Source organism: Leucopleurus acutus (assembly GCF_964270905.1).
Source record: "Leucopleurus acutus genome assembly, chromosome: 2".
NCBI lineage: Eukaryota > Metazoa > Chordata > Mammalia > Artiodactyla > Delphinidae > Leucopleurus > Leucopleurus acutus.
Genome location: NC_139143.1, coordinates 90,463,474 through 90,489,612, shown reverse-complemented (window position 1 = coordinate 90,489,612; position 26,139 = coordinate 90,463,474). Strand labels below are relative to the sequence as shown.

The window sequence follows — 26,139 nt, the reverse complement described above, 5'->3', positions numbered from 1 at the left end:
TGCAGCACACGGGCTCCTTAGTTGTGTCATGGGAACTCTTAGTTGCGGCATGCATGTGGGATCTAGTTCCCTGGCCGGGGATCGAACCCTGGCCCCCTGTACTGGGAGCGCGGAGTCTTATCCACTGCACCACCAGGGAAGTCCTGAAGCTTCCTTCTGAAGGGTCTCTCTGGGAGAATCAGAATTATCCAGTCATCTCTGAAATTAAATGTAAAAAGGATGGCCTGTTTCCTTTGAAATGTAGTGATGATGACCTCACTGCTTGCTGGGTATTATTTCAGTGCCCTGAGTTTCCAGTGACAGAAATTATCCTAAGGAATATAAGTGGGTGTGAGTGGAATTGCAAGGAATTGAAATGTCCAGGGGAAGACGTGTGCGTGTATGTGTGAGTGTGTGCACATGTGCATATGTGTTCGTTTGTGTGTATGTGTGTGTGCATATGGAATGATTTAGAAGGTATGGCAGATCTAGTGGCTCAGATGATGCCATCTAGTCATGAGGGCATATTCTCTGCACCTCTTTGGTCCCAGTGTTGACCTGGGTCTCTTCTGCTGTAGATGGCTCCCTCACCTGGTCAGGAGGGCTGCCCACATGCAGCTTCAGAGCAAAGCAGCTCTGTAGTACCCTGATTCCAAAGGAGGTGAAAGCGTCTTCCTGCAGCTTCAGCAAAAATGAGCAAGGAGGACTCTGACCTTGTTTCAGCCCCAGTGTGCATTCCCGGGACCGGGGGTGCAGGGCATTCCTTAGATCATAGACATATCATCCCAATCTCTGCCTTGATATTCACATGGCACTCTCCCTGAGTGCTTGTCTCTGTCCAAATTTCCCCCCTTTTAAGGATACTGGTCGTTGGATTAGGGGCCCACCCTACTCCAGTATGACCTCATTACAGTTTAGCTCATTACATCTGCAACAACCCTATTCCCAAATAAGATCACATTCTGAGGTGCTGGGGGCTAGGACTTCAGCGTATGAATGTGGGGGGTGGTGGTAGGGAGACACAATTCAACCCATAACAAATGACAGAAACACAGAACTGAAAATAAATAATAGAAGTTCCATTTTATCGAGCTCTTCCTACATGGCAGAGTCTCAGCTAGCCATTTTATTTCATCAACTCAGTGACTCCTTTCCTCATTTTATAGTGGAGGAAGCCAAAGCTAAGAGAGGTCTCTCAGTTTAAACTTGTCTCCTTGATTTCAGAGCCCATGCTTTCTCCTGTATCTCTTAATGCTATACCTATTCATAGAACATCAGGAAAGAGCCGTGCAAGTTCATTTGGTCTGAATTGAAATGCTAACACAGGTAATAAACACACTGCCAAAAAATGTGCTGAAGTTCATTGCAAAGAAGCAATCTTTTTTTTTTTTTTACATCTTTATTGAAGTATAATTGCTTTACAATGGTGTGTTAGTTTCTGCTTCATAACAAAGTGAATCAGTTATACATATGTTCCCATATCTCTTCCCTCTTGCATCTCCCTCTCTCCCACCCTCCCTATCCCACCCCCAAAGAAGTGATCTTAAAGGACACACAGGTGACGGTCCCTCAGGGCCGTCCCAGAGGCCTGTGAGGTCTGCACTTGGGGCAGGGAATGCCAGTGAACTCTAGGCTTTGTCCACCAGGCCTCTCATCCCCAGTAAGCCGCTGCATTCCTACCAACGCCCAGCAACCAGCCAGAGCAGGCACTGTCTCCCTTTGTGCTTCCCTATCCTCTTTCTGAATTTAGATCAGGGTGAAGAGTAGAGAGAAGGAAATGAGCCAGAAAATAGAAAATTAATACTTGGTAGAGTCGTCATATTTTAAAATTAATTTATAGGCAATGTCAGATAACCAGAGCTAAATCATTTTATCAGCAGGCTGCTCTAGGATTTAAAAATTGGCAGCCATCGTTGTAAATCAGGTCTCCGGAGCCCCCAGGGGGTGGTCTCTAGGGAAGAATGTTGACATTGGGTGGGAAGAAATGTAAATACTTGATTAGCTGTGTCCTTTTCTTTCACACAAAACCTAAAGTATTTCTGCCTCATGTTGAGTGATCACAGTAGGTTAAATAGTAACAGGAGGGAGAAAGCTATTCAAGTTCATGGTTAGCCTACTTTTAGTGCTTCTCTTCCTCCCTGGATATCCTAGGAGACTGTTGCATAAGAGGTACTCACCGCAGGGGGGTATTCCTGGCTTGGGGTCCTTGGGGTGGGCTCAGCCTTCTTCTGCACAGACACTGGCAGCACGCCGGTCAGTGTCACATTTCCCCAGCTGGTCAATGTCACGTTTCCACCATGTGCCTGGGAGCCGGAGCGCCCACAGTTTTACCACATTTATACTGGGAAGACCTTATTGGATTCAAGCCCTGCCTTTCACCTCTTGTTGTTGCAGCTCTTTGTCGAGGGCGTGTGGTGAGGGTCCCCGCGGGGAGTCTGGTGCGGGTGGTGGGCACTGAACTGGTCATCCCCTGCAACGTCAGCGACTACGACGGCCCCAGCGAGCAGAACTTTGACTGGAGCTTCTTGGCCTCGGGCAGCAGCTTCGTGGAGCTCGCCAGCACTTGGGAGGTGGGCTTCCCCGCCCAGCTGTACCGTGAGCGCCTGCAGAGGGGTGACATCGTGCTGCGGCGGACGGCCAACGACGCCGTGGAACTGCACATAAAGAACGTCCAGCCCTCAGACCAAGGCCACTACAAGTGTTCCACCCCCAGCACGGATGCCACCGTCCAGGGCAACTATGAGGATACAGTGCAAGTTAAAGGTACATCCTCACGGGGGGCGGGGTTGCTACACTGGAGGACCGGACTTTCCTCTGCCACTCAGCTGTGCGGGACTGTGCCAGAAACTGAAGTCCTCTGGGTCTCTGTTCCCACCTCTGTCCGATGGAGGAATAATGTCTTACCTGATTAAAGGCAGAGGATGGGCCAGGTGGCCTCTGAGGGCCCTTTCTCTTCACTCCATTATGATTGTGAGCCCTCCCGTGGCTGGTGAGTTGAGGCAGAGTGGTATGTGACGGCGACTCCAGCTGTGAGCCGGGTTGCCTGCGCTCAGTAAGTCCCATGGCTCGCTCTCCCACGTGTCAGCTCTATGGCCGTGGGCATGTCCCATGCCTCAGCTTCCTCCTCTGGAAAACCTTCCGTAAAGGTCGAGGTGAGTTAGGACACGTAAAGCCTCAGAGCAATGCCATAGTAAACGCTCAGTCAGGTTAGGGAGGAGAAGGTGACGGTCATGATGACACTGATGTTCAGGTTTATGGGACTAACAGATACTTAAAAGCTCATGTCTTTCTTTGTACCCTTCATGATTTAGAAGTTGTAGGGGTCATATGTGGAGAAAGAGTGATGTGGTCACTGCAACCTTATTGGCCTGGCTGTGCAAGTAATCGCACCTTATGTATCTGGAATGTTTGGGTTTGTTTGTTTTTTCATTTTCCAAGTTCTGTTTGATTAATTCACCCATTCAATTCTCAACCCAATGAAGAAGAGAGGGCAGGGTATTTCCCAAATTTACACATGAGGAAATGGAAGAGCATAGGGTAATGACTTGCCTAAAATCATACAGCTAATTAGTAAATGGGCAAGAGCAAACAATTTTAATTTGGGGCTAGCAAAATAGAAACATGATTAGTGTTGTTATTATTATTACTTAAGTATGCATTTATGTGTATCCTGCCTTGTTCCAAAAAGAATTATATCAGAGTAGTAGTGTAATTAATGATCAGGAAAGCAGAAGATGTACATGATGATATAGAAAGAAGGGGTTGATTCAGGCATTCATTCCTTCTGTAATGATTTATGGACTGCTACCATATTGTCCAGATACTGTTCCCCCATTAGACTCATGAGGGAATAAAACAGCTATGCCCATTATGCAGGTATTAAAATGTCCAATCTACCTCTTCCATTACCTCTTCTCATTCCTCTAAAAAATCCAAATATGTTTTTGAGAAAAAAGTCCCATAAGACATTCTTGTGTTGGAGTTAAATAATACATTGCTTTTGTAGTCATCACAGACATGGTACACCTCCACTAGGTCAGATGCACCCTCGTCTCCATGTGTAATTCTCATCTTGAGGAGTTGGAGGCAGCAGGGGGGAACCTACCCCTCCGCCCCCACTGCCCAGTATCTTTCTGTTTGTTCTCCAGTCTTGAAAGACAGGAGTAAGAAGAGGCTTTCCTGGGGTCAGGAAAGCAGATGGATGGCCGTGAAAGAGACTGGCTGGCTGCCCAAGTGGAGCCTCTCGTGGCTGCCATGCATGGTCTAGTGTCTCTCTGGCCTTCAGCTTCATGGGTCTTCAAACTGTATATCCATGGCCTCAGGGATAACTGGTCTTGGGAACTGAGTCATGTTAGCTGGACTCACAGACTGATGTGTATAGTAGAAGGTCATTATATTCATTTGCAATAGAGATAGGTCTTTGTGATGTGTCCTTCTAAACATGTAGCAGTTTTTTTTTTTTCTGTTATTTAGAGTAGTCCCTTCTCAAGGACACTGAATTCGTTTCTGAGTGTGGGATGGCAAGAAAACCCAAGGAGATGATGCACATTGGTGTTTGGGGATTCTCTCAGCCAGCCGGTAGGCAAGCCTGAGAGGTTGTCCCTGCCCTTTGGTAGGGACCTCCTCGCTGGTTACTTCACGTGTGGCTTCCCTTCCTCAAGAGCAGTCGCCGACACTTCCCTGATCTCAGGCCCCCTTTTTCTAGACTATGGAAGAGCCCAGCTTTTCCCCAGTGGGTCTTAATAGTTAAATAGCTGAGGCGTCAGTTTTCCCGGATGGGTTCCTACCCTGCAGATACCCACTGCTCACTCTAGTCATTCTTAGACATTCCCCAGGCCTCAAGGCACAGGAAGCTCTCCTGTGCTTTTGTGCTTTGCGGATCACACTGCCTTAACTCCTAGAAGATCCCCTGGTTCTCTACTCTAGCCTGTGTCCTAACAATGGAGTGTTGGACAGTAGCGGCTGGTTATTTGATTGTGATTGCTGAGTGCCAAGCACCGTCCTGGGCACCTTCCCTTATAACTGGTTTAATTCTCAGTCAACTTCCGGAGATAGGTCTCGTTGTCATCCCTTTTTAGAGTTGAGGAAAACGAGGCACGGAGGGGTAAAGTGACTTGCCTAAGGGTGGCAGAAGTAGAACTCCAAGGCACAGCTCCCCAAAGGGAATTTGCACCACCTCGTTCTAGCCAGGGGTCTTATTAGTGTCTCCTCTTTTTTCAAGTCAGAAAGTTGAGATCATAGATGAAGCGCAATGGGCAGCCGTGCCCATCTGGGCTTTAGAACAGGGGAGGGGAGGAGGAAATTGTGCCGCAAGCCCCGGACGGTGCTGGGCACTTGCGCAGTGGCAGGGGTGGCGGTGTGCTGACGGCTCCGCTTTCTCCCTGCAGTGCTGCCGGATGCTCTGCGCGTGGCCGCCGGCCCGCAGCCCTCCCCGGGCCCCAGCCTGCGCGAGGGCGAGCCCTTCGAGCTGCGCTGTTCGGCCTCCACCGCGTCGCCGCTGCACACGCACCTGGCGCTGATTTGGGAGGTGTGGCGCGGCCCCGCCCGCCGGAGCATCCTCTCCTTGACCCACGAGGGCAGGTTGCGGCCCGGCCCCGGCTACGAGCAGCGCTACCGCAGCGGGGACGTGCGCCTGGACACCGTGGGGAGCGATGGGTACCGCCTCTCCGTGTCCCGGGCCCTGGCCTCCGACCAGGGTTCCTACCGGTGCATCGTCAGCGAGTGGATCGGAGAGCAGGGTAACTGGCAAGAAATTCAAGAAAAAGCCGTGGATGTGGCCACCGTGGTGATCCAGCCAACAGGTGAGCTTCTGGAAATTGCATGTTTTAGACTGTATGTTATTCAGGGCAATGTGGTGTAAAGAACTCGGCCGGGAGCCTTTTTCTTCTCTGACAAGATTTCTGCTCCTCCTGGGAGGCCTCGCGTTGACGGGTGAGGGAGTAGGGTGGTGTTAATGGTTTGGGGAGGATGCATTTGTTTTGTGCCAAATGCCGAGACCCCTGGGAAGCTGCAGGTTGCATAAGATACTTTGAGTATTTTGTGACTGAAAGATTAAGTCCTTTTAAGTGCCAGGAGCGGTCCGGCCTGGTGGTCAGAGGGGCTTTGGGGTGGAGCTGCCCCCAGCCCGCTCCCTTGGCTTCATTTTGTTTGGTGTTTCCTAAATCTCTGGATCTGCCCTTCCCCACAGCTGTTGGGGACGTGTCTGGCTCATCCCCAAACCTCTCGTCTGACTTGGGTCCTCTAGACCTGCCTTTCAGGTCCCCTCAGATGTGACATCCCCTTGTAGGTGAGGGATTCCCTAGGGCTGGGCCTCTTCTTATGTCCTCTATGCCACATACCCCAGAAGCATTCAGCCCTGGGGTCTATACGCAAGAAGTTCTTGTCATCTGTGAACGAGCCTTTTCAAAAACAACAAACAAAACCCTTCTTACTCCTGCTAGAGAAGTAATTAAGGAAATGCAAAATACACTTTCGGAAACCCATAAAAATAAAAGAAAAACAAATAGGAAAGAAAAACAGGCCAGTTTCCAACAGGCATCAGTAGAGAACCTACTGTGTGCTCAGTTCTGTCCTGGGCTCTGGGGTCAGAGATGCTTAAGGATCGTTCCCAGGCCTCATGGAGCTTCTGGCTTGGCAGAGAGAAAGTGAAAAGAGCCCGTCTCAGGGTGATGTCACTGCTGTGGGTGGTTGGATAGACTTGGTTTGCTGAGAGTCTGACATCTCCAGATCTCAGAGTACTCTGCTGCTGTTGCTGCTGCCCCCTGTTCTGTAAACTGGGAAGACCTTGGCTGGACTCATTTCCTGACTATAAACAAGAGTGTGTGGTCGCTCTGTTGCTGAGGTTGGAAGGAAAGCAGGAAACGATACACACGGGGAGTGTTTTTCCTCTGCAAGCTGCATTGTCCTGAGCACTCTACCCTGCGTTTGCACCACAACACAGGAGCTGGATTTGGGAAAAGCAGCACTGACTGGCCACTGAGTGACCGTGGCCGTCAGTGAGGTTGGAGGTGCTCTTGCCGACAAGAGGGGCTGCAGGTCACACTCAGTCTTGGTTCTCCCGGCTGCAGAAATCACTTTCCGGATGGATTCAGGTCACCTGCCTTTTCGGAAGTGATCTGCCAGGAATCTGACCTAAGAAACCACAGATATTCAGCTTGCATCGAACAACTGTTTTAACGGGGCAGGAGGGTTAAGAATTTCAGCTTGGCAGAGAATTATCTTTTCATACAAGAATTTCAGTTGTAAAGGTTTTTTTTTTTTTTTTTTCGTTTCAAACAAGCTACAAAACCCAGAGTATAGTTATAAGACTTGAACACCCTGCGTCTATTAGGCAGGCAGTAGTATCTGGCTCTCACCTGAGCCTGAGGGTTAGTAGCTTTTTGTGCCATGGGCGTCTTTGACAGTCCTTTGAAGCTCACAAACCTTTTCTCAGAGTTAATATGTTTTAATTCATAAAATCCATGTGGAGGATGACAAAGGAAAACAATTACATTGAATAGTAATCAAAATATTTTAAGACAAATTTGTTATATAATAATATATTTTATTATTGCATTAAATAATAAGATATAGTGGCAGGCCTAACAACTACTGTAATTTCTGATAAGTGATGAATATAAATGATATGTTAAGATATCTGCAACAATTGTCAGGTGATGTGAAAATATCTGTGATTTCTATTGGGAACAAGGTCCCAGGGACAGATACTACTACACTGGTTTGTTGCTTAGTTTCATAATGAGAGGAGCTGCTATATTTCCCATAGAGGTTAGTAAACCAAAGACAATTTGTTTTTCCCGTCCATGTCACAGATTCCTTAAATTCTCTTTGTGGACCCCAGGTTAAGAACCACCACTCTAGAGTGATGGTCTTTCTCTCATTTTCAGCACCTGCGTTCTCCACAGCTAGCTTTTTTTTTTAAATTAAAGTGTAGTTGATTTACAATATTATGTTCGTTTCAAGTGTACAACATAGTGATTCAATAGTTTTATAGATTTTACTCCATTAAAGTTATAAAACATTGGCTACATTTCCCGTGCTGTGTACTACATCCTGTATCTTATTTTATACTTAGTAGTTGTACCTTTTGATCCCCTTCCTCTATCTTGCCCCACCCCCTCCCCCTCTCTCCACTGGTAACCACTGATTTGTTCTCTGTATCTGTGAGTCTGTTTTTGTTCTGTTGTATTGATTCGTTTGTTTCATTTTTTAGAGTCCACATATAAGTGAAAACATGCACTATTTGTCTTTTTCTGCCTGACTTACTTCACTAAGGATAATACCCTACAGGTTTTGTTGCACATGGCATTATTTCATTCTTTTTTGCAGCTGAGTAATAATCCATTGTATTTGTACACCACATCTTCTTTAATCATTCTTCTGTTGATGGACCCTTAGGTTGCTTCCATATCTTGGCTATTGTAAATAGTGCTGCTACGAATGTTGTCCATAGCTAGCTTCTTAAGTATTCTTATGGCATTGTTATGATAAATGGCACAGAGCTACTTAAATGGTGGGGCTGTAGGTCATGTAGGTGGCAGTAAACCCCCCTATATTAGGAGTGGTCTGGTTGATGCAAATGTTGGTGTCTAATTTATAGGTTCAGTTACATCCACTAGGAGAAAGCCTGCATCACTCCAGGCTTAGTCTGAGGTCCCCTCTTGCATGACGAGTCCTTAGAACTGATTCTTTTTTTCCCTTCCCCGTGCTTCATCCTGTCCCAGCAGTGAACCCTCCAATCCCATAGAACATGTGACAACTATGCTTAGTGATGTGACAAGATTTTTAGCCACTTGCAGGGAAAAAAAATTAGAAAGTGAACTATACTGCTAAAGAGATGTTTCTGCCAGTATTTCTAAACGCAAGAATCTGCCTTCTCCATGCATACTGTCCACAGCTGCATATTGCCCACTTCTTCTTTCCTCAGCTGGCTCCCTCCTGAGCCTTCTTTTACCACCAGTAGTGGTGGCCGGCACAGAGGGACTCTGGCAGTATTCTGGGATCCCTGACCACGGTTTGTACGTGGGGAGGTTCAAACCGCAGCACAGGCTCGGAGCAGCAGTTTCCATACTGACTCCTCTCAAAAGATATCTCTTATTATTTTTGGCTCGTTTAAAGGTTCAAGGAGGAGGAGGAATTTGGAAGAAGGTGGGTGGAGGTGAGAAATTAGACTTCAAATTCCTTTTTCTAATACTATGCCCACCTCATTTTCTGCCTTCATCAAGGCAGATGTTGAACTTGGCCTGAAACACTTGTTGGAAATATCATCAGCCTTTGGAAATATTTATATGAAAGTCATTTACTCCAAAGGGCATGGGTTTTGGGGTTGCGTCTTTTGTGAACTGAGTGACAGCCTTTGTCGCTGAGCTGACCCGGGACCGCAGCTGGTGCTGAGTGACTCCTGCTGGAAGACCAGGCCCGTGCTGTGCGTCCACTTGAATCCCCTGGGAGGTGTCAGCTAGTTATCATCTAAGCAGTTGTTCCTAGAGCATTAGCACGTGTTGCATGTTTTTCTACTCTGATTACAGATGTTCAACTTCTTTGCACAAAATCCCTTGAATAAACTAAAATGTTTCCGTGTAAAAGGCTTTGACAGGGGAATGCTGAAACCACATCTGCCTGGAGACCGTGACACCAGATCCTTCAGTGCTTCGTCTATATATAGTCTACTTTTAATTACCCACACAGAGAGGGCAGTGGCATGGGTAATCCAGAAATCATTGTGGTTTGGTTTTAGAATATATGCTTTATTCTTGACTTTAAGGCGGGTGTGTGGACCAGAATAAATGATGCTCTAAGTGCATAGCCTTTGGAAGACTTGACTCGTCAGGCATATTGTCTGGTTTCACTTTCCCAGTCCTTCTGTTTAGGATCCTCCCTGCCCCCTTTTACCCAGAAGATGGTTTCACCCTCACTTCCTACCCTCCAGCTCCTGGCCCCCAACTGATAATATGTACCGGCCAGAGCTGAGCTGTCTTTTCTCTGAAAGTCACCCAAGGCCTGTCGTGCATATGGAGAATGTATAATTTTAGCCTTGTAATGTTCAGCAGACTTGTTTTCAAAATGATAGTGTACGTGATAATAGTGTAACACTTAAGAGCAGCGTCCCTAGAGGCAGACAGCCGGGATTTGAATCTTAGCTCTGTTACCTATTAGCTGTGGCACCTTGGGCACGTTAGTTAACTTCTCTGTGCTTCAACTGCCTTACCAGTAAAATGGAGATGATAATTGTACTACCTCGTAGGGTTGTTTTGAAGATGAAATTTATAAAGCACTCAGAAGAGTGCCTGGCCTAGAGTAAGCATATATATATAAGTGCTTGTTATTGTTTTAATGAAAGAAAAAGAAATATGGTATGTTTCATTCATTTATTCAGTACATTTCTCAAGCACTCAAAACTGTACAAAGCCTTCTAACTTGAATGTTGCAAATAAGAAGGTAAAAAGAGATGACCTAAGGGGACGGGGGTGGAAGCAGCAAATACGCCGGAGATTATCTAGACATCCTTGTTTTCAATTTTCCAGTGCTTCGAGCTGCTGTGGCCAGGAATGTGTCTGTGGCTGAAGGAAAGGAGCTGGACCTGACCTGCAACATTACAACGGACCGAGCGGACGACGTCCGACCCGCGGTGACGTGGTACTTCAGCAGGACGCCTGACAGCACCTTGCCCGGCCCCCATGTGTTGGCTCGGCTGGACCATGATTCCCTGGTGCACAGCTCTCCTCACATGGCCTTGAGTCACGTGGATGCACGCTCCTACCATTTACTGGTTCGAGATGTCAGCAAAGAAAACGCTGGCTACTATTTCTGCCACGTGGCGCTCTGGACACCCGGGCACAACAGGAGCTGGCATAAGGTGGCAGAGGCCATGTCGGCCCCAGGTGCTGTGGCTGTGACCTGGCTAGGTGAGTGGTTCGGAGGGCTGGCTCTTCACCTCTCTGGCTTAATCCCTCCTCTGGGATACGGAGAGGAGTAAGGGAGCTGTGTGTTCTGCACTGTTTGGGCCTTCTTGATATCAGGGCAAGCATACTTTCTCCTGCATAGATCCCAAGCTGGGGGAGAAAGCAAAACTGGCTGAAATAGAATCTGGCAGGCAAGGGAAATGTTTAGATAACGTGGCCTCAGTTGTCTCAGTACCCTCCTCTGAGAGGATATATATTCCTTTTGTTGTCGGGATTTGCAGGGTTGGGGGCCCTGCTGAATGGCTCTTTGAAATGGATCTTTGTTGGAGGGAGAACGCTGCCATTCTCCCTTTCCTTTGCCTAGACTCCTAGGTACTCTCTGGCAGGAGCTGGGGCTTTTCTAAAGCCCAGGGAAGAAAAAGAATTCCTTTAGTTAATGGAACACGTTTTTTTCACCGAATGCCCTGGAAGGCCCAAATGAATTTTTTTTTTACAGATACCAGTTAAATCCAGGGGGCTTCCTGCTTCCCCTGCTCTGTTGGAGGGCTCTCTCCCCACGTCCGATTCCCAAGGGAGGAGCAGAGTGGCCCTCAACTGTTGCCCTCCTTGCCACCCATGTCATTGTTACTTGTCATATATGTGAAGGTCATTGTCACTTCCTCTTCTTTTTTTACCAGGCTCACCTTCCCCATCTCTTATTTTCCTGAATGCTTGCCCTCCAGGGCCAACTTTTCGTAATTTTGTTACTATCTTGTAATTAACCGCAAGTGGACTTAGGCAGGATGGGGCCGGGTGGAGTGTGGAGTGCTTCGCTTCCCAAGTCCATTACTGCAAAGATGGAGACAGACCTGCCGGTTAGCCTCTTCCCTGTTTTGAGCTTGGTCTCTCTACTGTCCCCTGACTGTTCCGAGCCCGCATGAAGGCGTTTGGCATTGCTGTATTAGGAGGTAAAACAGATCTTCAAAGGCTTGGAAATCATTTCCTCCTTTGTCTAATGCTAAACATCCTCCCCGCCGTGAGCCCCAACTCATTTCTCAGCTCTTCCTTGTCTCTGCAGTGAAATCTTCTCCTGGGCTAGTGGCACATTCACTGTCTGTTTCTTCCTAATAAGCTGTTATTTGGCAAAGATGGGGAGTTGGCAAGTGGGGACAGAGGGGGCAGGGAGAAGACGAGTCATAAGAGAGTAAGCAGAGGGGCCGTCCAATTATGAGCGAGACCAGGCGGGGTGTTAGTCATCCCTGGTAGCAAAGGGATTCTTTAATATCTGCAAAGTGAAAGGAGCGGGTTCATCTGGCGAGCTTTTATTCCTGCCGTCTGAACCCCGTGCGAGAAGCTCATCATGAAGTACTGAACTGGAACGACGTTAGCCCAGCTAGAACTCTCCTTAGCAACCTTCAAAATAAAACAGATGTTGTCAGCACCAGAAGAAGAGTTTTCAGCCCTGGAGCTGAATGTGTCTCACAGCCCTGGTCCTCGGTGCCTTGTGCGGTGCTGTCAGATCCCAGCGCGGATGTTCCGCACCCCTCCCCCACCGACTTAGACGGCCTCTTTGAAGTCCTCGTGCGCGGATCCCAGCCTCCCCCGGGGGAGAGATGCTGAGACTGTCAGGAAGCAGGAGGGGAACTTGGGGAGGGAATGGGCTCTTTTAGCTGGAAGGGATTTGTTGGTGGCTGTGTTCTCCAGAGAGTGGGAAGAAATAAAGAGACTAAATTGTGGGAAAAGGTTTGGTTATTATTCTGAGGATCCAACACGGTTGTTGCGAAAGCTGTCAGCGTGCTTTTCCCTGGCTGATCTAAGGCCCCAGACCCCGCATCTCTCACACTTCTTTGCACGTAATGGGCACTCAGTAAACACTGGCCTGATGGGTAGATAAACCAGCACCAACACGTGGATATGTTAACATATGTGCATAGGAAAAGAAGAATTGCAAAGAAAGCAATAAGTTCAGCTCAGGATATTCAGAGGTACTGCACATGGGCAAACCTGTCAGGAGTGTAAGTGGTATTCTTCTCCGGTCTTCCCCTTAAATCTCTCCTCCTTCCCTGTGCCTGTGCCTCATACCATTACAGCTCCCTGGACAGTTGTCAGGAGGCGAGTTGGGCCTGAGTACAGCAGTAGGCTTTTTCTCCAGGACCTCCCGATTGGATTCTCCGCTCAGCAGTGATCAGGCCTGGCTTGACACTGTGTGATTCGCTCTAGATCTACAACATGTCTGCGTATGCACGTGGATACCATGCCACATGTAAATTGGGGCCTGCTGAGGCTAACTGAGAGGTGGCAATAAGACAGAAAGTAGTCTGTTTAGATAGGTCATCTTACGTTGTGTGACTGTGGAATGTTGTCACAGAAGAGCTCTTGAGAAAGCCAGTTCCCTGTGCAGGTATTACACAAAATGCTCAATTTTGCTACCTGATATATTAAACATGATAACTACCGTGTATTGAACACTTACTGCGTGCCAGGGACTAGGCCAAGGGCTTTGCACGCATTAAATATCTGATCCCCGCAAACAGTGCGAGTGAGGCACTGTCCCAGTCCCCACCTGAAAACCACTGATTTTCATTTTGCTCACAATTTTGAGGGTCAGGAATTAGGGAAGAACTCAATGGGGTTCATCTCTGATGCACATGGTGACAGCTGGGACAGCTAGGGCTGGGGATCCCCTTCCAGATGGCTTTCTCATGTACTTGTCACCACGTTCCAGGGCATCTCTCTCTGTCCCCAAGTGGTGTCTCATCCAGGCCCTGTCCATGTGGCTTGGGTTTCTCATGGCGCCGTCTTCTCAGGACAGTCATTCTTCTTACGTGGCGGCTGGCTGCCAGGACGCAGGAAGTAGAAGTGCCTGGCTAGTTGAAAGCTGTCCCTGGGACTGGTACAGTGCACCTCCGCTGTCTTCTATTGGTCAGAGCCATCACAGAGTCTGTCCAGGTTCAAGGGGGTAGAGAAAGAGACCCCATCTCTTAATGGGAGACCAGCAAGGTCACATTTCAAAAAGGCCATGTGAGATGGGAAACGTTACCGCATCATCTTTGGAAAGTAGAATCTATGCAGCGGTTAATGCTTGTTCCTTTTATTTCCAAAGAAATATTTAGAATGGCTTGGACAGAATTATGGCCCTAGGTCAAGTCTGTCCCAAGTATTTTCATCTTGAGGGGAGTCTGTCCCGAGTATTGTCATCCTATGTGGAAATCCTATTTGGCTTTGGGGACCAGCGTCACTCCTGAAACTCTAAAGCATAGAGTCCTAAAAGCTGGGTCGTCCTTGTCCTCATTTGCTTGGGTGCACTGAGTAGATGAGGGATTGAAGCTGATTGGGGTCTTCTCACGTTCCATCGTGTTAACCAGAGACGTCAGGGCAATGACGTGAATGGGTCTGTCAAGTCCAGGAGCACTTGTAGCAGCTGGGAGGACTATAATTTTTTAGAGGGTAAGAAAAAATCTCTTTACTTAGGATGGATGCCCTACTTTTGAAGGCAAAAAGATTTAAGTTGGGTTGCAAAACGAAGTCCAATTTAAAGCAGGAGGCACAAAAATAAAATCAAGATCAAAAGGGGTAAAAAAAAATCAAAGAATAGGTATTGCAAGATGGTCGGGGTGGATTAGTGGCTGCATTTGAGCACTGAATTTGCCTCTGAAGTTTTGGAGAGTTGAGGCCAAAGAGAGGGGATTATACAGCCCTCCTCTGATGATGGAAAACAAACAAAAGAGAGACAAACTTTTTCTTGGTGCTGAATTTATCATGCGCTTGTTTTATTTAAGGGGCATTCGATAGCATAATGGACAGTGCTTTCAACTGTTCTTTTACAGACGCTCTAAGTGATTGTTCAGATGGATGTTTCTTATATCCACTCCCCATAAAAGCTGAAGGCATAAATCTTAAGTGTGTGAAGGAGTTTTTGTAAGAGACTGAGTTACTGTGGAGGACGAATGTCGCTTTGTGTCGATCCAATTTAGTATATGGCGAAAACTACAGCGAATCGGGAGGAATGGCTGGCTAATCTGCGTGTGAAGCCATCTCTCTCTGCTATCAGATGTCTTAAATGAGCCCTTGGCAAGAGTTGGATACTAATCAGTTCATGGTTGAGTTCTCTGCCCGGAGTCCCAGACTGCTGTGGTGTTAATTGGAGAGGGTTCCACGGGCTTCAGATACAGGAGCAGGAAACGGCAGAGCCGAGCGGTGCTACTCGGGCTTAGGCACCTGATTTGCATTCTTCCCCACTTGCGGACCGTCCCCTCTTCCAGCCCTGTGCCAGCGAGGAAGGTAATTATTTTTCTTTAAAAGGAGCTGTTAATCTGCTAAGTACTTGGTAGAGACTTGAGAGTTCTTTGCCGTCTACAGAAGATAAGATTTAGATCTGCAGAATTTTTTTTTTCTTTTTTTTTTGCGGTACGCGGGCCTCTCCCTGTTGTGGCCTCTCCCGTTGCGGAGCACAGGCTCCGGACGCGCAGGCTCAGCGGCCATGGCTCACGGGCCCAGCCGCTCCGCGGCATGTGGGATCCTCCCGGACCGGGGCACGAACCCGCGTCCCCTGCATCGGCAGGCGGACTGTCAACCACTGCGCCACCAGGGAAGCCCCCCAGAGAATATTTAATTGTTGTATACCAGTGATGATAGTGGCAACTCTTTGACAATTAGTCAACTCGCTCAGCTGCATCTAAAGTACCTGCCCAGTTCAGGGTAATAAAACTGGCATCGGCAGAAAAAAGGGCCCTCTTCCTCCTGTTTCTTCTGACTCGTGCTTGCAGCCTGTTCATCTAATTAGCTCCCCCAAGTTAACTAAACTTCAAAGGGGGCATTAGAACATGGCCCTGTTGTACACAGTTCAGGATCAGTGCCTCAGCTGTTATCATCCCTCTTGTCTTCTGGGATGGAGCTGGCTTTGAGAAGCATGAATAACTGGGTGTGTAATGAGGTTGTGCAATTCGGCCCTAGTGGGAGCCAGGCCACGGAGCCAAAGCCTCTCCTATGATTCTGCTCCCCCACCCCCCACGCGCTGTGCAAGATCTTCGTCTTTGAACTTAACCTCCTTTGGGCTTTGATTTCGGGTTTGGTTTGGTTTGGTTTAGGAAAAGTACGTGAAAATAGTACCTATCATATAAGGTTGTTCTGAAGATTAAACCAGCATGCAAGGAAAGTGTATGGCCTGGTCCCTGGCATACAGGAAGCCCTCCATAAATGCCAGTTATTAGTATCCTTGTACCTTCCTTACAGAATTGTCGTGAGAGTGAATAAATGAGGTAATCTGTGAAATCCCCCGGTTCAGGTCCCTGCATGTGGTAGGCACAAAATATCTGCTTTTACAAATTAGCCAATGATTCGGAACATTTTCATTGTTTTGGAAGTTATAACAAAGGAGTTTAATGACCCATAATCAGAAAACAAAGTCTTTCTCGGTGGGGCTTACAGTATGGGAGGCCGCAGCTGCAGGAGGTGGTGTGTAAATGAGCAGGTCGTCCTGGGAGCTAGATTAGGGAGAGATCCTCGTTTCCTGGAAGGTTAGTGATGTCGCGCCTTAGACTGGCCTCAGTATTCTGTAAAAGGGCTTACGCTGTGGGTGGGTTGTTTGTTTGTGTTAAACTTTTGGAGTAGAAATTTACCCAGAAGTAGAACAAACCACCAGCTTCAACAGTTATCAGTATTTTGCTAATCTTATTTCATCTCTCTTCCTTCCCCTAGACACACACACGTACATACACTCTCTCTCTCTCTTTCTTTCCCCTGCCCCCTCTTTTCTTTTCCTTCTGGAAGAATGTAAAACACATCCCAGACATCATGTCATTTTGCCATTAAATACTTTAGTATGCATCTTTAACTGATAAGCAGTTTTTAAACATAACCACTATTACATTCTTAGATGATTTCTTGATGAGATCAAGCAGAATATAGCAGTAATCAGTAGTGTAACACTTATGCTGAAAATGAGCATTTTTATGCAAAATATTAAATTTAGTCCAGTTCAGCAAGTGTGTTAATGTCTTTTGTGTACAAGGCACTGCATACATAGCACACACAGATGAATCAAACAGTGGGTCCCAGACCCTGAGAAGAGCCCTGTAGAAGGTCCATGAGGCAGACAGACCTGTAACTGAAGTTCAAGGCAATGTTCAAGTAAAGTCCTCAGAGAGCAGGGAACCTGGCGGGTGGTAGGGTCTCTGAATGTTTGCTGAATAAGAAGTAGAGTTGGGACAGGCTGGTGAGTTCACAGGAGGCTTCCTGTTCAGTAGGAGAGGCTACCTGAAGAGGTCTGTGCGCGACGGACCTTGAGGAGTACGCCCAGTCTCTGGCAACAAGTTTTAAAATTGTGAAACAACAATAAAGGAAGATTTCCATACATGCCCCAAAACATAAAAGAAATAGGCACCCACTCACACGCCTACCATTCTGACGTAGTGGAGTCATGTCTTTTCTAGGAGTGTAAGTCTGAAGGCGACCTCCAAGGCTGCGGGATCGTTCAGATGACCTTTGCACATCCTTTAAATCCCTGGAACTTAGGCCTTGTAAGTCCACAAGAATCCACGTGTTTGTTTTTGCTTTGGGATCCTCCTTTTGCGGGCCTAAGATTTAGTTTGAACAGAGAACAAGGAGACAAACCAGTCAATGAAGAGATTTTGCTCTTCTGCCGAGCTGGCATTCCTGTAACTAGATGCACATGCACTGCAACCCCTGTACTCTCCTTTCTCCACATTTGGATACATAGATTTAAACAGATCCGTCAAGGGGGAGAGGAGGGAGTAGAAGGGGGGAATCGGCTCAGTCATTTACTCAGCGCCTTACTGAGCAGGTGTCCCGGGCGCTGAGGCAGAGGCAACAGGCGGGAAGAAGCAGAGGAGGTGATGAGGGAGTGGTAACAGGCGCCACCGGCACGGAGTCTAGAGCGTGTACAAGAGGGCAGTGGGCGGTGGAGCTGGACAGAGGGCTTAGACTCACACTCTGCAGGGCCTTGAGAGAAAAGCCACCTACTGGGAGGCTTCTTGAACAGATGACCTGGCGGTGGTGTGAGCCTAGAGGCAGGTTGGAAGGTTATTATAATAGTCTTGGCTGGTGGCAGAGGGCCAGGACGGGAATGGTGGTCGTGAGGTTTTCACTTCTATGCACAGATATTTATAGAGCACCTACTGTGTGTGAGGCCTGGAATGTGAGAAGTGGAAGAGACGCTGAGGAGGGAGAATGGTGAGACTTAGGCACCGTCTGAAGAGAGTGGGATATGGTACACCTTTCAAGAGGGGGGACTGGGAGAGTGAACGGTGGGCTGTGGTACCAGGAGGAGCAGTTGGAAAGTTAGGAGGAGGAGCCAGCTGTGTGTGTTTGGAGTGAGGTTTCAGCTGTGTGTGTGTGTGTGTGTGTGTGTGTGTGTGTGTGTGTGTGTGTGTGTGTGTGTGTGTGTGTGTGTGTGTCTGTTCCCCTGCTTTGGCCCCAGCTGTTTCTTAGACTCCAGGTTCAAACACTGGCACAGAGCTGTGTCCTTAACATCTTGACTTGGTGTCTCCATTGCATCTCAAGAATAACACATTCACAACCCAATTCACCTCACTCCGCACACACCTCTGCCAGTATACCCCCCACACCCCCGCCACACATACATGGACCAGGCACCAGTCTAAGCACTTTCACGTTTATTATTTTAACTGTTAATCCTCATGATAACATTGTGAGGTGGTTACTGTTATTCTCCCCATTTTTACAGATGAGGCACCAGAGAGGTTAAGTAATCTGCCCGAGGTCACACAGCAAGTGAAGGCAGAGCCAGGATTCAAATACAGTCTGACTTCCAGACCCCCGGCTCCTCACCACTGCTCTTTCCTGCTTCACAGTTTGTTGTTCAGGTTCATGTGGTGACACATGCGAAGGGTCTTCGCGTTGTGCTCGGAATGGAGCGAGCTGCTGGACTCCTGATGATCTGGTGTTCCCGTTTGGTCCTGACAGGACTGAGGAGGGCAGTCTTGCTGTGCGCACAACCAGTTCAAGTCTGTCCTTTCCACATTACATGAACTTGGTTGTCCTTGTCCTCACTCTAGTTGCTGTGCTGAAGTCCCACATGAGGAAAGGGTCTGAAACCCTGGATGCGGGCTAAGTTGGGAATACCTCGTCTTATGCGTGTGCTGGTGTAAATACATTTCAGTTTGTTCCGCAGTCAGCAGTCACTGGGGGGGCAGCGTGTGTGCTGGCGTGCTGCCCAGGGCCAGGAGCCCCCAAGCTCTGTATCTTTGGCAGCTTCACCTGTGAAACGAGGTGGCAGATGACATTCTAGCATATTTCTCTGTAATGTCCACATCACTGAGGACCTTCTCCCATCAGCTGGCAGAGCTGCGCTGCTTCAACTTTTTTTTTTTTTTTTTGCGGTAGGCGGGCCTCTCACTGCTGTGGCCCCTCCCGTCGCGGAGCGCAGACTCAGCGGCCATGGCTCACGGGCCCAGCCGCTCCGCGGCATGTGGGATCTTCCCGGACCGGGGCACGAACCCGTGTCCCTGCATCGGCAGACGGACTCTCAACCACTGCGCCACCAGGGAAGCCCTGGTTCAGCTTTTTATGGAACAGGGTCCAGGCTCACTTGCAATTAAATGCTTGTGAAGATGACATTTGAGGGAATTAGGAGTTTGAGTTCTTTCCATTTCCTGGCCACTGAGTCATTCTTGGGGAAGTCATGATGTTATACATTTCGTTAGAAGTATAAATCACAAAACAACAGTTCCTTGACCTCAGCAGTTTATAATTTATATGAGTCATAAATAAAAGCAACGTTAAATAAAACTAAACTGTTTGATGGAGGTGATGTGAACACAGTGTTGGCAAATGGAAAATTCTGTTTAGGTAGAATCATTTGTCTCCTAGCAGGCAAAGCGCTACAGGAGAAAAATGTAGCTTTTTTCCAGAAGTCTTAGTATCCAGGCAGCAAACATTTATTGAGTGACTACTCTATACACGGCTGTATGTTTGAACCTTAGGGACAAGACCTTCAAGCAAGGAGTAGTAACTGCTTTACAACAGTACCTACACGGTTTATGGGACACAGAGAAAGGGTGTCCAGGAAGGGAGCGCAGAGGAGGTGACACTGAAGAACGAGAGCAAGTTTGCAGGGCAGTCAAGAGGAGAGGCCACCGCTAACAGGTCACCCGGTGGTGCAAGACTGCAGTGACTGGAGAACTTCAGATAATTAGATGTGACATGCAGAGGAGGTATTGGTAGAAGAAAGGAAGCAGTGAAGGGGGTCCTCATACCAGTTCCTGGGAGGCTTTGAAATGTGGAGTTGCAGAAATGGATTAAATGCACACAGTGAACCTCACAGGAGGAGGGGTTCTATACAAGTGAAAAATAACAGGACTGAGACAGTGGCAGTGGGGACACTAGGAGAGCACTCGCTGGCTTCCCTCCCTCCCTCATCAGAATTTACACCTGGCAGGAAGCAGGATGGTCATAGTGAGCGGGCTTTACTAGAGCCAGGATCACAGTGAGCTGCCTTCAAGGTTGGCAGAATTGAATGGGAGAGTTACGTGTGTCAGTGAAAAAAATACCGTTTGGGGAGTTGGAGGATGGCCGTCCACAGGAGGAATGATGACCTGAGGGCCTCGCCTTTGGGTCAAAGCCAAGGATGGCAGGAACCCGCGACACGGTGGGTTGACTGGCCTCAAGAGCTAGAATGTACTCTGAGGTTGGGTTTTCCAGTGCTGTGCCAGTGGGGGCTTTGGAGGTCTGTGGGCACTGCTTGGCATGCCAGAGAACGTCTTGGTAGAGCATGGACACCAAACTTCTTAAGAGATTCTTCTCAGAAGACTCCAACTTCCTGGGGAAACTAACAGCTGGCCTCACCCTCTGGAAAGATCAAGACTCTGAGTGGGGACATTTGGCTTCTGGCCTTGGGAGGTTTTCTTGAGGGGGGACAGTGGGTTTTGCAAGGTTTTGCAGTAACAGACTCTCAGAGGATCCTTCCCATACAACATGAAGACTTCCGTTTCTATCACCGTAGCGAATAGAATGGGCATTTAATTGTCAGGACAACAATAGTGCTTATCTTGTTCCTTTTGCTAATTCTTGGTAAATTGCTCTGATTTGATTTTTTTTTTTTTTAATCCTGGCCCCTCTCTCTCTTTCAGAACCAGTCTATCAGGTGTACCTGAATGCTTCTAAGGTCCCTGAGTTCTCAGACGACCTCACCGAGCTGGAATGCCGGATAGTGGATGTGGAGAGCACCGAGGCGAGTGTCCGTTTCACGGTGTCCTGGTACCACAGGGTGAACCGGCGCAGCGATGACGTGGTGGCCAGCGAGCTCCTCGCAGTCATGAACGGGGACTGGACGCTGAAGTATGGAGAGAGGAGCAGGCAACGGGCCCAGGACGGAGACTTCATTTTTTCTAAGGAGCGTACAGACACGTTCAATTTCCGAATCCAAAGGACTACAGAGGAGGACAGGGGCAGTTACTACTGTGTTGTGTCTGCCTGGACCAAACAGCGTAACAACAGCTGGGTGAAGAGCAAGGACGTCTTCTCCAAACCTGTCAGCATATTTTGGGCATCAGAAGGTAGGCACTTCCTTCTTGTTCATGAACATTTTTGTTTTGTTTTGGCTTAAGTCATCCCACTGTGCATTTTCAGATGCACAGTCACTCTGCAGGTTTCCATGCACCCTAGGGATCCAAGAAATTCACACTCCAGTGACTGTGACTCTTATCCTCAGCACGAACCCCTTTACGATGACGACGTTGAGAAGGGTAAGTCTAACAAGAGGGCTGGGGCTTGGTCGGTGGTAGGAGATCATCTTGTAGGAGCTCACAGGGTGCCTGGTGTACGCCATCGACCTATGGCCCCACTGGGTGATCTGAAGCCAAACTTTGCACACGCCTCTGAGAGTGTATCCAGGTCCATGAGTTCCCGCTGGTTGCAGGCACATTTCAGATGCCCCAGAATGAGCGGGCAGCCCCGGGCCACTGCACCTGCCCCGGAGAGGTCAGTCACCCATTCAGAGAGAGTGTTCCTGGGGAGAGCTGACAAGAACTTAAGGGAAACAGTTTCTTTGATGTGTATCCTTCCGAATGCTCAGAGCCCTGTGTGCCTTGGGATGTCAGACTTGTCAAGTCTTTTATCCCTGGTCTAGTCCGTCACTGCAGGAAGGCCAGGCCTCCCGGGTCCTCCTTCGTGCCCCGGATGTGAAGCACCGTACAGCCCACCACATGGCTTCTGTCGCCTCATCGCCACGCCTCTGAGATCCCCAAACCCCAAACAGGGCCCTCTAGAGCTTGGCAAAATCTCCTGCTTCCTGACCTCATCTCTGAATAGTCCTTTCTCTTCCTCACAGTAAACATGACCCACCTCGCTCTCCCCAAGGACACCATTTCCCCTGGAGCCTTCCCGAGTGGTGGTGTTTTCTTCCCACAGTGTAACCGGGCCTAGATGAGTCAGGTGCCCTCCTCGTCCCTCACTGCAGCCTCCAGGCTCTTTTCCCTCCTCCCTAAAAACATCCAACTTCACATCTCCTGTCATCAGATCATTCCACCTCCTCTCATTGCCGTCACCTGTCAACTCCTGGGTCCTCCTCGCGCATTCTTTGGAGATGCTCAGTTTTGTCTGGCAGCCACTCTCTGCTTTTCCTGCTGTCTTGCTAGCTTCACTATCCCTGTGGGCGCTGGGGCACATTGGCTGCACATTGGAATCACCTGAGGAGCTTTAAAAAAATACTGATGCTTGAGTCCCACAAGAGGTTCTGTCTTAATTGGCCTGAGGTTCTGTGTAATCTGGGCATTGGAATTGTCAGATGCTCCCAAGGTGGTTCCCAGGTGCCTCTAAGGTTGAGAAACCTTTCATTCTCAGGCCCCTGTCCTCCTTTCTAGTCATTATGACCTCTGTCCTATTTGGTTATTCACTCCCAAGCTCACACCCTGCACTAGACATCTCACTTCTGATGACTGAGAGCTCTCCATCCTCTCAGTTCCAAACAACCTATCTTGTAAACACACCTATCTTTCTACATCACTCCCACTGTTTCCCACTGGCCTATTTTAGATCTCTTGTTGTGAGTTTTTTTTTTTTTTTTAAATTAAAGCTAAACTAATCTTGGTCTTGCTTCCCCCTCCATCTGTCTGTTCCCCATACCCCTTGCCCACTCATTTCTGTTCCTTTCCTTTGATAGGCAAAGGATTTGATTCGTTTGTCCTCAGTGTCTCTATTTTCTCCCTTCCTGTTCTCTATTCTGCTCTAATCTGGCTTTTGCCCCAGCTGTTAAGATGACTAGTGATTGACATATTGCAAAGTCCAGTTGTTAGTCATCTTACTTGACTTAGCAGGACTTAACACAGTTGATCATTCCCTCTTCTTGGAAATACTTTGGCTTTTCCTTGGCTTGTGGGATACTACCCTCTGGGCTTTTCTCCAACCTCGTAAGTCTTCTTCTCAGCCTCCTTTGCTGATTTCTGTTCATTTTCCTGATCTCGGACATTAGATGTCTGAGGGCATAGTCCTTGGACTTTTCTTTTTGTTTAACCTTTAGTGATCTCTTCTAATCTCACAAATTTAAACTCCAAGAAAGAATGTGAATGGCTCAGTGGAACCTCAGGAATCAGTGGTTCTGGAGAGACCCCGTAACATACATGTCCTCCTGATAGGTTTGGAACAACTATTCCCAAAATAACCCCAACATAAAAATTTTGTTTGGTACCAGATGGGTTATAGAATTATCTCATTAAAGGATAAAAGAGTTGTGTTTAATTCATTTATCCATCCGTTCAACAAATATTTAAGTACCTTCCAAGTGCCTGACACTGAGCTATTATGATACAGATGAATTCTAATGTGTATATGCTTAGGGAATATTTTTTTTTTGACGGAGAGGCAGGGAGTCACACACTTTAAGTTAGTAGCCCTGGACACTGGTTCAAAATGTTAATATAGCATCTCTGTGGAAATGACTGGATCTACAAGTGTAAGCTCCAGTCACTTTAGTAATAATCTGTTTTATAATGTTATCATCATATGATGAAACAGAGAGAACCCATTGCTCCCTTGCTCTGCTCTTCCAAGCAGGCTGGTTAGGCTAAGTGTACTTTCCCTGCACCCAGTGGAGCCTCAGAGGGGAGTGGCAAATGGCATTGCCCAGAGCCCTGTCTTCCCCAGTTCACTAGAAGCGAGTTTTCCCTCACACCCTTGGGGGCACCAGCAGCTTCCCAAATCCTCTCTCTGGGTGAAACTTCTCAAGGACTTGAAAATCCTTAAAAACAAATTCTCACCCATCCATCCCCTCTTCCCTCACACCCATTAAATCGAATCAGACTGCTCTGCCTCTTCCAGCGTGGTGGATTTCAGCCTGCTTACTGACACACGTGATTACTTTTCTGAGTTTCCAGATTTTCTTAAACGCTACTGTGTGGCAATTTGCAAATAAATTCCTATTTCCCTGACATGGTGCTTTCAGATGCATTTCCATTTACCTAATCCTGTTAGAAATCATGTCTTTCTGGTACTTCATTGCAGATTCCGTGCTTGTGGTGAAGGCAAGGCAGCCCAAGCCTTTCTTTGCTGCCGGAAATACATTCGAGATGACTTGCAAAGTGTCTTCCAAAAATATTAAATCGCCACGCTACTCGGTTCTCATCATGGCTGAGAAGCCTGTTGGGGACCTCTCCAGTCCTAACGAAACCAAGTACATCATCTCCCTGGACCAGGATTCTGTGGTGAAGCTGGAGAACTGGACAGATGCATCGCGGGTGGATGGCGTTGTGTTAGAGAAAGTGCAGGAAGATGAATTTCGCTATCGAATGTACCAGACTCAGGTCTCGGATGCAGGGCTATACCGCTGCATGGTGACAGCCTGGTCTCCTGTTAGGGGCAGCCTATGGCGAGAAGCAGCAACCAGTCTCTCCAATCCTATTGAGATAGACTTCCAAACCTCAGGTGAGCAGGGAACCCTGTTGAATCCTAGATTGAGCTAGAAGGGGCCCTAGGGTTTTGATCCAATGGCTTCATGTTTTTAAACAATTTTACTGAAGTATAATTCACATGCCATACAATTTATCTGTTTAAATATATAGTTCAGTGGTTTTCAGTATATTCACAGAGTTGTGCAACCATCACCACAGTTAATTGTAGAACATTTTCATGACAGCCAATAGAAACCTGCACCCTTAGCTGACACCCTTTAGCTCCCCAACCTCCTACCCCCTGGCAACCACTAATCTCCTTTCTGTCTCTATAAACTTGCGTATTCTGGACATTTCACATAAATGGAATGTAATATGTAACCTTTGTGTCTGGCTTTTCTCACTTTATTTTTTTAACATCTTTATTGGAGTATAATTGCTTTACAATGATGTGTTAGTTTCTGCTTTACAACAAAGTGAATCAGCTATACATATACATATATCCCCATATCTCCTCCCTCTTGTGTCTCCCTCCCTCCCACCCTCCCTATCCCATCCCTCTAGGTGGTCACAAAGCACCAAGCTGATCTCCCTGTGCTATATGACTGCTTCCCACTAGCTAACTATTTTACATTTGGTAGTGTATATATGTCCATGCCACTCTCTCACTTCATCCCAACTCACCCTTCCCCCTCCCCGTGTCCTAGAGTCCATTCTCTATGTCTCCGTCTTTATTCCTGACCTGCCCCTAGGTTCTTTTTTTTTAGATTCCATATGTATGTGTTAGCATATGGTATTGCTTTTTCTCTTTCTGACATACTTCACTCTGTATGACAGTCTCTAGGTCCATCCACCTCATTACAAATAACTCAGTTTCATTTCTTTTTATGGCTGAGTAATAATCCATTGTATATATGTGCCACGTCGTCTTTATCCATTCGTCTGTCGATGGACACTTAGGTTGCTTCCATGTCCTGGCTATTGTAAATAGAGCTGCAATGAATATTGTGGTACATGACTCTTTCTGAATTATGGTTTTCTCAGGGTATATGCCCAGCAGTGGGATTGCTGGGTCGTATGGTAGTTCTATTTTTAGTTTTTTAAGGAACCTCCAGTGTTCTCCATAGTGACTGTATCAATTTACATTCCCACCAACAGTGCAGGAGGGTTCCCTTTTCTCCACACCCTCTCCAGCATTTATTGTTTGTAGATGCTTTGATGTTGGCCACACTGACCGGTGTGAGGTGATACCTCATTGCAGTTTTGATTTGCATTTCTCTAATGATTAGTGATGTTGAGCATTCTTTCATGTGTTTGTTGGCAATCTGTATATCTTCTTTGGAGAAATGTCTATTTAGGTCTTCTGTCCATTTTTTGATTGGATTTTTTATTTTTTAGATGTTGAGCTGCATGAGCTG

General features: G+C 47.5%; 1 protein-coding gene across 1 annotated transcript in view; it reads left to right on the top strand.

Moving 5' to 3' along the window:
* Positions 1 to 26,139, top strand: part of PTGFRN (prostaglandin F2 receptor inhibitor) — an 85,616-nt gene that overhangs the window by 27,426 nt on the left and 32,051 nt on the right. Inside the window, exons 2-6 of the mRNA XM_082832351.1 lie at positions 2,374 to 2,742; positions 5,367 to 5,780; positions 10,503 to 10,883; positions 20,969 to 21,394; positions 24,336 to 24,755. Of these exons, the coding sequence (XP_082688477.1) occupies positions 2,374 to 2,742; positions 5,367 to 5,780; positions 10,503 to 10,883; positions 20,969 to 21,394; positions 24,336 to 24,755 (2,010 nt within the window). The remainder of the gene's footprint in view (positions 1 to 2,373; positions 2,743 to 5,366; positions 5,781 to 10,502; positions 10,884 to 20,968; positions 21,395 to 24,335; positions 24,756 to 26,139) is intronic.